This window comes from Vulpes vulpes, chromosome X, assembly GCF_048418805.1.
Source record: "Vulpes vulpes isolate BD-2025 chromosome X, VulVul3, whole genome shotgun sequence".
Taxonomy (NCBI): Eukaryota; Metazoa; Chordata; class Mammalia; order Carnivora; family Canidae; genus Vulpes; species Vulpes vulpes.
This window is the reverse complement of record NC_132796.1, coordinates 87,040,829-87,053,606: the sequence shown is the minus strand read 5'-3', so window position 1 is coordinate 87,053,606 and position 12,778 is coordinate 87,040,829. Positions and strand designations below refer to the sequence as shown.

The 12,778-nt window shown below is 37.1% G+C and overlaps 1 protein-coding gene across 31 annotated transcripts in view; it reads left to right on the top strand.

Moving 5' to 3' along the window:
- The window catches only part of KLHL13 (kelch like family member 13), a 222,051-nt gene that overhangs the window by 172,825 nt on the left and 36,448 nt on the right, over positions 1-12,778 (top strand). For all 31 annotated transcript variants that reach the window (XM_072743630.1, XM_072743631.1, XM_072743621.1 and 28 more), the window contains one exon: positions 4,371-4,512. In XM_072743630.1, the coding sequence (XP_072599731.1) occupies positions 4,371-4,512 (142 nt within the window). The remainder of the gene's footprint in view (positions 1-4,370; positions 4,513-12,778) is intronic.

The following is a 12,778-nucleotide window of genomic DNA, read 5'->3' as shown; positions in this document are numbered from 1 at the left end:
CATTTGGGTGAACAGTACCACGTAGACAGCAGGGGCTTAATATATGTTTGCACTAGCAATTTGTAAAGTATATCTCAACTCTTTAAGTTTACAGTTTAAAGATGGAATCTTTGCTTTAATTTGCATATTCTGGGATACTCATGAGGCTAAACATTTTTTTCTCTGTTAGCCATTTCTACTTATATCTTTATGAATAGTGTACTCATATCATGTACACATGTTTCCCTTGGGGGTGATTTTAAATTATGGAAATTTTTTAGGCAAATTACAATGTTAGAATCACCCTGTTAGCACGACAAGTGCTTAGACTTTATTTCTTTTGTTTTCAAATAGCAATGCAAAGAAATACCATAGTTTGTATATGTTCAATTTGACCACCTTTGCAGTGCTTTTGGTAAAATGATCAGATAATGCTTCAGTCCCTACCCTAATGCTCTTTGAAAAAGTAATTGTTCTCTTTGAGCAGGCACAGTTAAAATGATTCGTGTACACTTTGTGAAAGATTGCTTTTGTGCTCTGTGGTTGGTCATTGTTAAGAAAATAAGATGTGTCCAGTGGCAGTGGGATGGGCTGGAGTGGCCCAATAGCAATATACATACATAGGAAAAAGATTTGATTTCTGAACAGAAAATTGATGAACATACTCTTTTTCATGAATAAATTTATGGCATTGATGACGTGAGACTATTTAGGCAGAGTTTGCTTGATTCATGTAAAAGTGAATCCAAATAAGTCATTGTTTTTGTAGAACTATGAAATTATTATTTGTACATGAATTTACAGAGAACAGAAGCTTTCCTGCACAATTGTCTTATAAACTTCAAAGCCATTATCTACTTATCTACTATAAACACTTGATTGTTCAAATTGTGGGGCTGGAGGAAACAGAGGTATGTTATTGTTAGGTCGTCTTGGAAAAATTAGTGGTAATTAATAACCCTACTGTGTTTCTTACAACCAACATTAGCCTCATGTAGTCAACACTCAGACTGGGAAGTAATTTAGAACATGAAATTGCTTTAGAAAAATTTTCCTAACTAGGTTAATCCCTCTCTATCAAAGTTTCTCAATCTTGGCACTCTTGACATTTTTGCCTGAATACATCTTTGCCATGGAGAACTTTCCTGTGTGTCGGTGAGATGTTTAGTAGCATCCCACTAGATGAAGGTAGCATGTCCCCCCCTTGTGACAATGAAAAATGGCCCCAAACATTGCCAGACATGGGGAGGGGAGAAACAAAATCCTCTTGGTCCTCTAACCGCTTTCTGAGAACCACTGGTCTTTATATTGCTTTTAACCATATGATTGAAAAATAGTACGATTTTAAAAATGTTGTTTGTTCTTAGAATTACTCAGATAATCATTCCTTTAAGGATAGTTTGATATATTTGTGGCCTGGGCTTTGCAGAGAGGTTTTACCTCCTTGCAGTGTTAAGAAACAGTGCTCTTGGGATCCCTGGGTGGCGCAGCGGTTTGGCGCCTGCCTTTGGCCCAGGGCGCGATCCTGGAGACCCTGGATCGAATCCCACGTCGGGCTCCCAGTGCATGGAGCCTGCTTCTCCCTCTGCCTGTGTCTCTGCCTCTCTCTCTCTGTGACTATCATAAATAAATAAATAAATAAATAAATAAATAAATAAATAATAAATAAATAAATAAATGAATGAATGAATGAATGAATGAATGAAAAAAAAAGAAACAGTGCTCTTCATATCCAGTCAGTAAACTTAATGAAAAGGAGATAGAAGAGATTATTGAATCTGCTGAGAAGGTTGACATGGCATGTATTGTTACTGATGCAGAAATAATAGGGAATGTTCTGAATGTTAAAAAGTCAAAGTATGTTGATAAAAAGTCATGAAGAAGACGATTTTAGTGAAGACTTCTACAGCATTTGGAGTAATTAATTAGAAATCCAACCATATTATCTTGCCAAGAAAGGGTTGCATTTTCACATTCTGCTTTTCAATTTTAGCAGCTAGAGACAAATGACAAGTAAACAAGTTGTTATCTGAGGTTTCTTCAAAAAAAAAAAACAATTTCCAGGGTTTGTCATCGGCACAGTGTGGCTTCAGCTTTATTCCTGTCCCTTTTACATCTGTGGTTCTATAAAAATGATAACTGATGGTCATTGAAAGCACTGAGTGAGAAAGAGATGTCCACAAAAATGAGATTCTGTGTTCATTCAGATGACATATGTTAAAATTCTCATGTACTAGGTTCTGTGCAGGGAATACAGAAAATAATAAAACATTCACTTGGATATTTCATTAAAATAATTCTGTGTGAATGGAAATTTTCTGGTTAGGAATACCAATCACGATTAGTCTATTTCCCACTTTTCCCATTGATTCTGTACTTTTAAATGTCTGTCTGCAAAAGCTGTTTAAAAGGGTGTGTGTGTGTGTATGCTATATGTCATGTATGTAATTCAATTCTTTTTAAGGCTATTTCTGAAATTAGTAGAAGGCTATATTCATTTTCTTCTATGCTTATTAAAATCTTATTTAAATTATTCTCTTTATTAAATATCCATGAGAGTTGAATAAAACATGGTCATATATTATTCATTTTTGGTTATACTATGGCTCTAATATCCTTAAGAAGAATTGATCTCACCCTTGAGGCCAGAACTTTTGCTAATTATTACAAGATTTAAAACCATTTCGTTGATGTCAGGATTCAAAAAGCAGGATCTTAAAGTATGGTATAGTCTTAAAATTTTTTTTCTTGTTCAAACTAATCAACCGAGGTTACAGGTATGGTAGGGAACAAGTGAAAATCTTCATTATATTCAATAGGCCAGAGTTAGAAAAACAATTTGGGATGCCTGGCTAGCTCTTGATCTTGGGATTTTGGGTTCCAGCCCCATGTTGGGTATAGAGCTTTCTTAAAAATAAAACCTTAAAAAAGAAAAAGAAAGGGGCACCTGGGTGGGTCAATCAGTTAAGCATCTGCCTTTAGCTCAGGTCATGATCCTGGGGTCATGGGATTGAGCCCCATGTAGGGTTCCCTGCTTAGTGGGGAGTCTGCTTCTCCCTCTCCTTGCTGCCTCCCATCTCTCTCTTGCTCTCTCTCAAATAAATAATAAAAAATAAATGATAATTTTTCAGGAGCCATAAAAAGGATTGGGGAACCTGTAATCAACGGGTCAGTTTGTTTCCCAGAAACTACACAAAACATTTAATAAAATTGGGCCTCAAGTTACACTGAAAACTGACCACCACAGTACAACTTTTTATTATCCCTTAGACTAGGTAGGGAAAGGGACAGAGGGAGAGGGAGAAGCAGGCTCTCTGTTTTTTGAGCAGAGAGCCTGATGCAGGGCTTGATCCTCAGGATCATATCCTGAGCAGAAGGCAGATGCTTAACTGATTAAGCACCCAGGTGCCCCTGAAAAATTATTAATGTAATATATACATGGGCATAGCTTACATTTATTATTTTTACTTTTTATTTCTTGAAAAAGATGGAAATGCCACTAGATGTAGTGATTTAACAAATAATCCCAAAATGATCAATGAGAGTTACTGCTAGAAAAAATTATTTCACGTGTAAAATTTTTTGTTCCGTTGGGGGTTGATTAGAACTAAAACTAATGGCAGAAGAGGAAGCAGTATATTACTATTGCAGTTAATCTTTGACTTTTATTAATAGGGTCTTTGGAGTTTGGAATCACACTAGACTTAAATTCAAATCCTGACCCAGCTATTTGAATAAATTTATGACCTTAAGTAACTTATTTTTAATGTTTTTGTAACTCATTTACCCTACCGTTAATACAAAGGAAATAATAATAGTACCTATTGTGGTGGATTATTTTAAGGAGTATATGATGTCATGTGTGTAAATTTCTTGGCAAGCACCTGATACATAGTGACTGTTCAATAAGTGATAGCTATTATTTTTCTCTTTCTAAAATTAGGTATTCCAAAGTAGTTTTAACTGTGAATAACACAATTTGATGTTATTGTTACCCAAACAGTACAATACCAAAAACAACTACTCTGACATTTAAAATACAAAAATCCTTTGTGAATATCATTTTGAATGAGCTTTTAGGTTGATTTCTCACTTCTAATTGATCTTTTCTGACCTTGAAAAGTTTTTTAACTTTTTAACACACACACACACACACACACACATATATATATATAAAACTATATATAGTTATATATAGTCATATATATAGGTTTATGTATATATAGGTTTATCAGCCTAAAGTACAATGAAACAAAATTCAGGATATTCCATAGTCAAATGATTGGCACTAGTGACTGATTATTTCTGTAAATAATGTACATAATGTCTTTATTGTGAATTATATATCAACTTTTAATTTCCCTTTTCTTCTGGTTTATAAAAATTTTCAGATCTCTAGTGGAAGAGGAAGACCAACACATGAAATTGTCCCTTGGAAGCAGCGAAATGGGTCTCTCATCCCATCTGCAGTCTTCCAAGGCAGGAACCACACGCATCTTTACCAGCAATACCCACAGTTCTGTGGTGTTACAGGTAATCTCAGCTGTCCCTTTTGTAATATTTAAATGGATTTTAAAACTACCTCTACAGTGTTTGTCATAGGGGATGTCAATAGTGGGGGTGGGGGCACGAGGAGCGTGCATGTAGGTGGACAGGGTGCATATGGAAACCCTCTGTGCTTTTTGTTCCATTTTTCTATGAACCTGGAACTGCTCTAAAGAATTAAGCTTATTAATTTTAAAAAGACCAAGCAAACATCAGAGAAGAAACTTGAGGGGAAAACTACGTACTTTTCTGATGTTTAAAAAAAAAATCCCCAGAGTTCATTATTTATTTTGTTTGTATGAAGGAGGTCTTGCTTTGGCCACTTACTTGCAGAATGTTATGCTGGCAACATTGACTTTCCATTTTGTCTCAGCCAACATAAATATAACAAAGTCCCTAGGCTAAATTTTGGAGGTCCTAACTAATGACCTGTTTTACTGTCACCTTTATCATAGTTCTGAAGATCGTATTTATTTGGTGTCTCAACTCACATTGCCAGTTGTAGGTGTGGGAGGATGGATAAGGATGGCGGGATGCAAACACACTGATGGATGTAAGTGTGATAACTGACCTCAAAGGAGAGGACAGAAACACAGTAGGAAGCCCCCCAAAACCATCAAAAACTGCAACATGGAGCTAGTTAGCATAAGAATAAGCAGTCCAAGTACTCCTGGCAGTTGTGAATACTCCCTGACCTCTTTGGGCATTGCTAAATTAGAAACAATATACTACTAGATGATAATCAATGTCTTCTAGACAAAGTCAAATTATATCAGTGTCCTCTCTAGTAAGATAAAATAAATTTTTCTAAATGTGTTTTTCAGAGAAATCTCCCCAGGTGAATTTCATGCATATTCCCAGTTAATGACCATTATAGTAAAGCAATATGTAGTATACAGTGTTTGGTGTGCAGTATAGTATAGCAGAGTAAGAGATGAGTCTTCTGTTTGCTGTGTGGCCTTTTTGTAGCATGTAATTTTTCTGGGCTTTGTATTATCTCCAAAATGTGTCTTGACTAGGAGATCTCTAAATTCCATTCTAGTTCCCATCTGTAATTCTTTGAGATCATATCTTTCATTATTTTGGTTTGTAATGGGAGCTGGGTTTTATGGTTTGTTGTCCTATGGGTCTCATCAGCAGAAATGCAGAGGGTCAGGAATAGGAGAAGCTTTCCATTTCCTGGCATCTCAGTGCTATGTAAATGGTTTAATTGTTGGGTATTCAAGGCTATGGGAAAAGAGAATGAGCGGTCAAGCAGATAGGAAAAGTCTGAGAGGAAGAGGCTTTTTTGTTATATTAAAATAATCTCTCTAAGGAAAAGGAGACTCACTCCTCCATGATACATCTACCCTCTCCATGCACATAGTCATGTGTTAAAGCCAGTGTGTGTGTTCCTGCTAATTTTTAAAATGTACTTTAAACTAAATAATGGAAGCCACTTTAATGCAGTGATCCAGATTTAGGACAATGGTCCTCAAATTTTAGTGCAAATCAGAATCACAAGGAGAAAGGCTTGTTAAACAGTGAATGCTGGGCCCCATCCCAGAGTTTTTGAATAACAAACTCAGATACATATATTTTTAACAAGTTCCCAGGTGATGCTGCAGGACCAGGGAACATACCTTTAGAACGACTGTTCTAGAGACAGGGTCCTTCTTCCACCAAGAAAGATGATGGCCTCTCCCTTTCTCCCTACATATCATATGAAGGTGATACACTAATTGCTTTAATGGGAAAACAGCAGAAGTAGTTTATATATCCATCAACAGGGAAAAACTTACGTAAATTATGTTGTATAGCAGCCATGTAATAGTGTGCAGTCACCAAAGAGGGTGATGTAGATCTATGTGTAAGACTGAAAAGAATATAGTAAGTGAAAAAAAGTAACAGGCCAAATATGGCATATGTACACAATGGAATATTATTCAGCTATATACAGGAAAGAAGTATGGCACATGCTACAACATGGCTGAACCTTAAAAACATTATGCTAAGTGGAAGAAATTAGTCACAGAAGGCTGTATTTTGTATGATTCCATTCATCCAGAATGGCCAGAATACGGAAAGCCATAGGTACAGAAAGTAGACTAGTTATTGCTTCAAGTTGGAGAGAATGTGAGCATACAAAGGTGCTAAAGGTTCCAGGGCTTCTTTTTGAGAAGATGAAAATATCCTAAAATTGACTCTGGATATGGCTGTATGCATTATCTGCAAATGTGCTAAAAACCCACCAAACTCTATGCTATAAGGTGAATTGTATAGTATGTCAATTCTATCTCAATAAAGCTGTTAAAGTTACAGGCCAGTATATATGGTATGATTCCATCTTTTGTTAGAAAAACTATACAATATGTGGGACACCTGGGTGGCACAGTTGGTCAAGCATCCAACTCTTGCTTTTGGCTCAGGTCATGATTTCAGGGTTGTGAGATTGAGCCCTGCATTGGGCTCTGTGCTCAGCATGGAGTCTGCTTGGGATTCTTTCTCCCTGTCTCTCTGCCCACCTGCTCATGCTCGCATGTGCCCTCTCTCTCTGTCTCTCATATAAAGAAATAAATTTATCAAAAAAAAGAAATAAGTCTTTTTAAAAAAGGAACTATATAATATATATACATATATATGAATAAATGCACAAGAAAAGGTCTGGAAACATTAGGGAGGCTGGTGAATGTTGCCTTACAACTTTCTGCTTTGTACAATCCTGCACTGCTTAATTTTTTTTTTACAATGGAAGTATTTTTGTATATAACCTGTGTAATTAAAAAAATATTGTTCTCCTAACTATGGGAAACAAACTGAGGGTTGCCGGAGGGGTTGGGGGTGAGGGGATGGGGTAACTGTGTGATGGGATGAGCAGTGGGTGTGATATGCAACTGATTAATCACTAAATTCTAACTCTGAAACTAACACACTATAGTTAGTTAAATTAAATTTAAATGTAAAAATCTTAAAAATCTATAGGTATAGGTATAATTGCTGACAAAACAAGTATAGCAGGGTATTTAGCTATATTGCATTTTTAGTATTGCAATATTTAGCTATATTGCATTTTAGTTCAACCTTTGTTGGTCCAGGCTGGTGGAAGGAATAGTGATGTGAATGTAACTATAGAGTTCTTATGGAGTAAAGGTGATCTTCATCAGCTTTTTGTTGTTAGTGTGCTATTTTCCATGGTGACATAGAGCTGCCACTCTATATTGCTATTGCAAAACTTTGCTCTCTTTAAAAGTCAATTGAAAATGATGTTCTCACAAACTGAGATTTCTAAATTGAAGCACTAACAGAGAACTTTTTTCTGGATCTAATCTTAGGTGTGAGGTTGTCAAGGGAACAAGTTGGGGAGGTGTTTAATGTGTAAATGTTATCATTGTTTTCAGATTAGCAATCACACAAACTCCAGCTTCAAAAGGCATTGAAAGTAGCTGCCAGGGGAACAGGCCAATGGGGAGAAACTGTTTTAAGAAGTCACACTCTCAATAGGATTACCAGCTACATAACTCTAGTGGGAAGGACACGAGTTTAGACCAAACCTGGAATCCTAATTTTGCCACTAGTTATGTGACTTTGGGAGCTTTCCATCCTATTAGGGCCAGTTTCCTTATCTATACTATGGGTAAGAGATGTGAGAATTAAAAGTGACAATATACGGGAGGGAAAGTAAGGTGCATAATAAATAGCCATTTTATTTTACTTCCATGTGAGCCAAACATGGAAAGTATCAGAGGAAATGTTGCTGATCTGAAGTGATGGGTGTGCCACATAAGGCATCCATCTGGTTGGCTTGATCTACTTTTACAGATTAGTCATCTCCGTTAAACAGGCCTTACTTAGCAAACTAGGCTGTCAAGGAAAGTACCTAAAGAATTTTGATACCTAATAGGCTTGGATTCCTAGAACCTAGAACAAATCCCCAGAAAATCCATGATGGAGTTAGCAGTATAGATTGCTTTCACTCAACTAAGGAAGATTAACCAGGGTTTGCTTAAGTAGTAACTGATAGGGGCACCTGGGTGGCTCAGTCAGTTAAGCCTCAGCCTTCAGCTCCAGTCATGATCCTGGAGTCCTGGGATCCAGCCCCACATTGGACTCACTGCTCAGCAGGGAGCCTGCTTTTCTCTCTGCCCCTCACCCCTCCCCACCCCCACTCATGTGTGCTCTCTCTCTCTCTCTCTCTCTTAAAATAATAAATCTTTTTAAAAAGTAGTAACTGGTAAAATCAAGGATTTTCTCATTTTCTTCACTTCTTTAGTGCTACTATAGCTATAATTATTTCTCATGGAAAGCTTCCATCCTTTGGCTTCACCTATTATCCCAGGTTGTCAACTGTTTTCTTTTATGGTCCCATTTTATGGTAATTCGTTGACTTATACCCTTCCTTGGCACCTTTGTGCCTAAAAAATAACAGCTTTATGGAGATATAATTCATATATCATATAATTCAACCCATATAAAGCACACAATTCAATGGTTTTTAGTATACTCACCGGGTTTTGCATATATCACCACAATCCATTGTAGAACATTCTTATCTGCTCAAAAAGAAACCTCCTATCTATTAGCAGTCACTCCACATCTGCTTCCAACTCTTTTGTCAAACCTAATCCACCACTAATCTCCTCTCTGTCTCTATAGATTTGCCTATTCTGAACATTTCCTACAAATGGAATCATAATATATAGTCTTTTGTAACAAGTTTCTTTTACCTAGCATAATTTTTTCAGGATTCATCCATGTTGTAGCATGTATCAGTGCTTCTTTCCTTTTTACAATTGAATACTATTCCATTGTATTATGGATATACCAATTTTTAAAAAACTCATTCATTCATTGATAGACATTTGGTTTTTTTTTCCTACTTTTTGGCTATTATCAATAATGCTACTATGAATCTTCATGGACAAGTGTCTGTGTGGACATTTTTTAATTTCTCTTTCATATAGACCTAGGAGTAGAATTGCTGGGTCATACAGCAACTCTGGGCTTAAACTTTTGAAGAACTGCCAGAGTATTTTTCCAAGTGGCTGCACCATTTTACATTCCCACACACAGTGCATGAGGATTCCAATTTTACCATTTTCTTGCCAACACTAATTATCTGTCTTTTCAATTGTAGCTGTACTAGGAGGTATGAAGTGTTATCTTGTGGTTTTGGGTTGTACTTCCCTGATTGCTAATGATGTTGAGCATCTTTTCATTTGTGCTTCTGGCCTTTTGTATATCATCTTTGAGGAACTGTCTATTCAGATCCTTTTCCCAAGTTCTAGTTGGGGTATTTTTTCATTCAGTCATAAGAATTCTTTATATATTCTAGATATAAATCCCTTATGAGAACATGATTTGCAAGCATTTTTGTCCTAGCACCTTTGGTCTTACAGCCCCTTGCTGTTTTGTTGTAGCTACCTTGCCAATCCCACATCCTTTATCATTTCAGTCATATGCTCTTTGCTTCTGCTTAACCTTAGTAGAGTTAATAGGACAGGTGGTCAAGGGAAACACCTGGAAGACTTCTGACTTTTCACTATTCTCTAAACACTTAAGTGTTTGTACCTGTTTCCTGTTCTTGAAATGCCTTTTTTTTACTTTTTGTTTCTAGTAAATCCCTGTTTATTCATAATTATCCATCTTAAATTATAAGTAATAGAACTGGAATTCTAGTTTTGCCCTAAAAGTCATGTGCTTTCCACTACAGTAATATAACGGGTAATCCCGCAGAGTGAGACTTCTTAAAACAGTCAATCCCCATTGGTCTGTTCCCCTGACAGCTACTTTAATTGCCTTTTGAAGCTAGAGTTTGTATGAACCAGGCAGAGTTAGTGGTTTCTTCTATTCCTTCCTCTTAGCACTTGTGTTTTTTTTTTTCAAAAATTTTATTTATTTATTCATGAGAGATACAGAGAAAGAGAGAGGCAGAGACACAAGCAGAGGGAAAAGCAGGCTCCCTGTGGGGAACCTGATGTGGGAGTTGATCCCAGGACCTGGGATCCGGCCATGAGCTGAAGGCAGACACTCAACTGTTGAGCCACCCAGGCATCCCTTAGCCCTTGTTAATATGACTTAGTGTGATTCACAACATCTAACTTGTTATTTCTCTGTGCCTGTGATCTAGTGCTCTGGGGTACGTGGCAAATGCTTGATAAGTGCCCATTATTAGTATTGTAATATTTATCATTTTCATGAAAAGAAATAATACCTCTAAAGAGCATAGCCCGTTACCTGGCACAGAGGAAGTACTCAGTGCTTTTCACTACTATTATTAGTATTGTTGGCAGAATCAATGAATTTGGATGACAGTTATAATAACTTTCATATATACTTGCCTCATTGATACTTTAAATAATATGGTGAAGTAGAAAAGGCAAGAATTATCATTTCCATTTTATAAGTTAGGAAACTGAAGCTCAGGGAGGTTAGGAGGCTTGCCAAGATCACAAAGCCAGGAAGTGACAACAACTAGGACTTGAACACAGGTTTTTTGACTGTAGATTTGTTTTTATAATCTGTTTTTGTCATTTGTTTCTCCTGATCTTGCTCTAAATTGTATTAGCTATTTAAATATAATGTCTGTAAATATTAAGTTTTGACTGTAAGTGTAAAAACATGTATTAATAGAGGCTAACAGATCATTTGTTGTGAATAATATTTTATTCTTTTTAAAACATAATTATGTATTTATTTATTTATTTAGAGAGGAGGGGAGGGGCAGAGAGAGAGATCTTTTTTTAATAAATTAATTTTTATTGGTGTTCAATTTACCAACATACAGAATAATTCCCAGGGCTCATCCCGTCAAGTGTCCCCCTCAGTGCCCGTCACCCATTCCCCCCCACCCCCCGCCCTCCTCCCCTTCCACCACCCCTAGTTTGTTTCCCAGAGTTAGGAGTCTTTATGTTTTGTCTCCCTTCCTGATATTTCCCACACATTTCTTCTCCCTTCCTTTATATTCCCTTTCACTATATTTATATTCCCCAAATGAATGAAAACATACACTGTTTGTCCTTCTCCGATTGACTTACTGCACTCAGCATAATACCCTCCAGTTCCATCCACGTTGAAGCAAATGGTGGGTATTTGTCGTTTCTAATGGCTGAGTAATATTCCATTGTATACATAAACCATATCTTCCTTATCCATTCATCTTTCGATGGACACCGAGGCTCCTTCCACAGTTTGGCTATTGTGGACATTGCTGCTAGAAACATCGGGGTGCAGGTGTCCCGGCGTTTCATTGCATCTGAATCTTTGGGGTAAATCCCCAACAGTGCAATTGCTGGGTCATAGGGCAGGTCTATTTTTAACTCTTTGAGGAACCTCCACACAGTTTTCCAGAGTGGCTGCACCAGGTCACATTCCCACCAACAGTGTAAGAGGGTTCCCTTTTCTCCGCATCCTCTCCAACATTTGTTGTTTCCTGCCTTGTTAATGTTCCCCATTCTCACTGGTGTGAGGTGGTATCTCATTGTGGTTTTGATTTGTATTTCCCTGATGGCAAGTGATGCAGAGCATTTTCTCATGTGCATGTTGGCCATGTCCATGTCTTCCTCTGTGAGATTTCTCTTCATGTCTTTTGCCCATTTCATGATTGGATTGTTTGTTTCTTTGGTGTTGAGTTTAATAAGTTCTTTATAGATTTTGGAAACTAGCCCTTTATCTGATAGGTCATTTGCAAATATCTTCTCCCATTTTGTAGGTGGTCTTTTAGTTTTGTTGACTGTATCCTTTGCTGTGCAAAAGCTTCTTATCTTGATGAAGTCCCAATAGTTCATTTTTGCTTTTGTTTCTTTTGCCTTTGTGGATGTATCTTGCAAGAAGTTACTGTGGCCAAGTTCAAAAAGGGTGTTGCCTGTGTTCTCCTCTAGGATTTTGATGGAATCTTGTCTCACATTTAGATCTCTCATCCATTTTGAGTTTATCTTTGTGTATGGTGAAAGAGAGTGGTCCAGTTTCATTCTTCTGCATGTGGATGTCCAATTTTCCCAACACCATTTATTGAAGAGACTGTCTTTCTTCCAATGGATAGTCTTTCCTCCTTTATCGAATATTAGATGACCATACATTTCAGGGTCCACTTCTGGGTTCTCTATTCTGTTTCATTGATCTATGTGTCTGTTTTTGTGCCAGTACCACACTGTCTTGATGACCACAGCTTTGTAGTACAACCTGAAATCTGGCATTGTGATGCCCCCAGCTATGGTTTTCTTTTTTAAAATTCCCCTGGCTATTCGGGGTCTTTTCTGATTACAGGGGAGGCCGGATC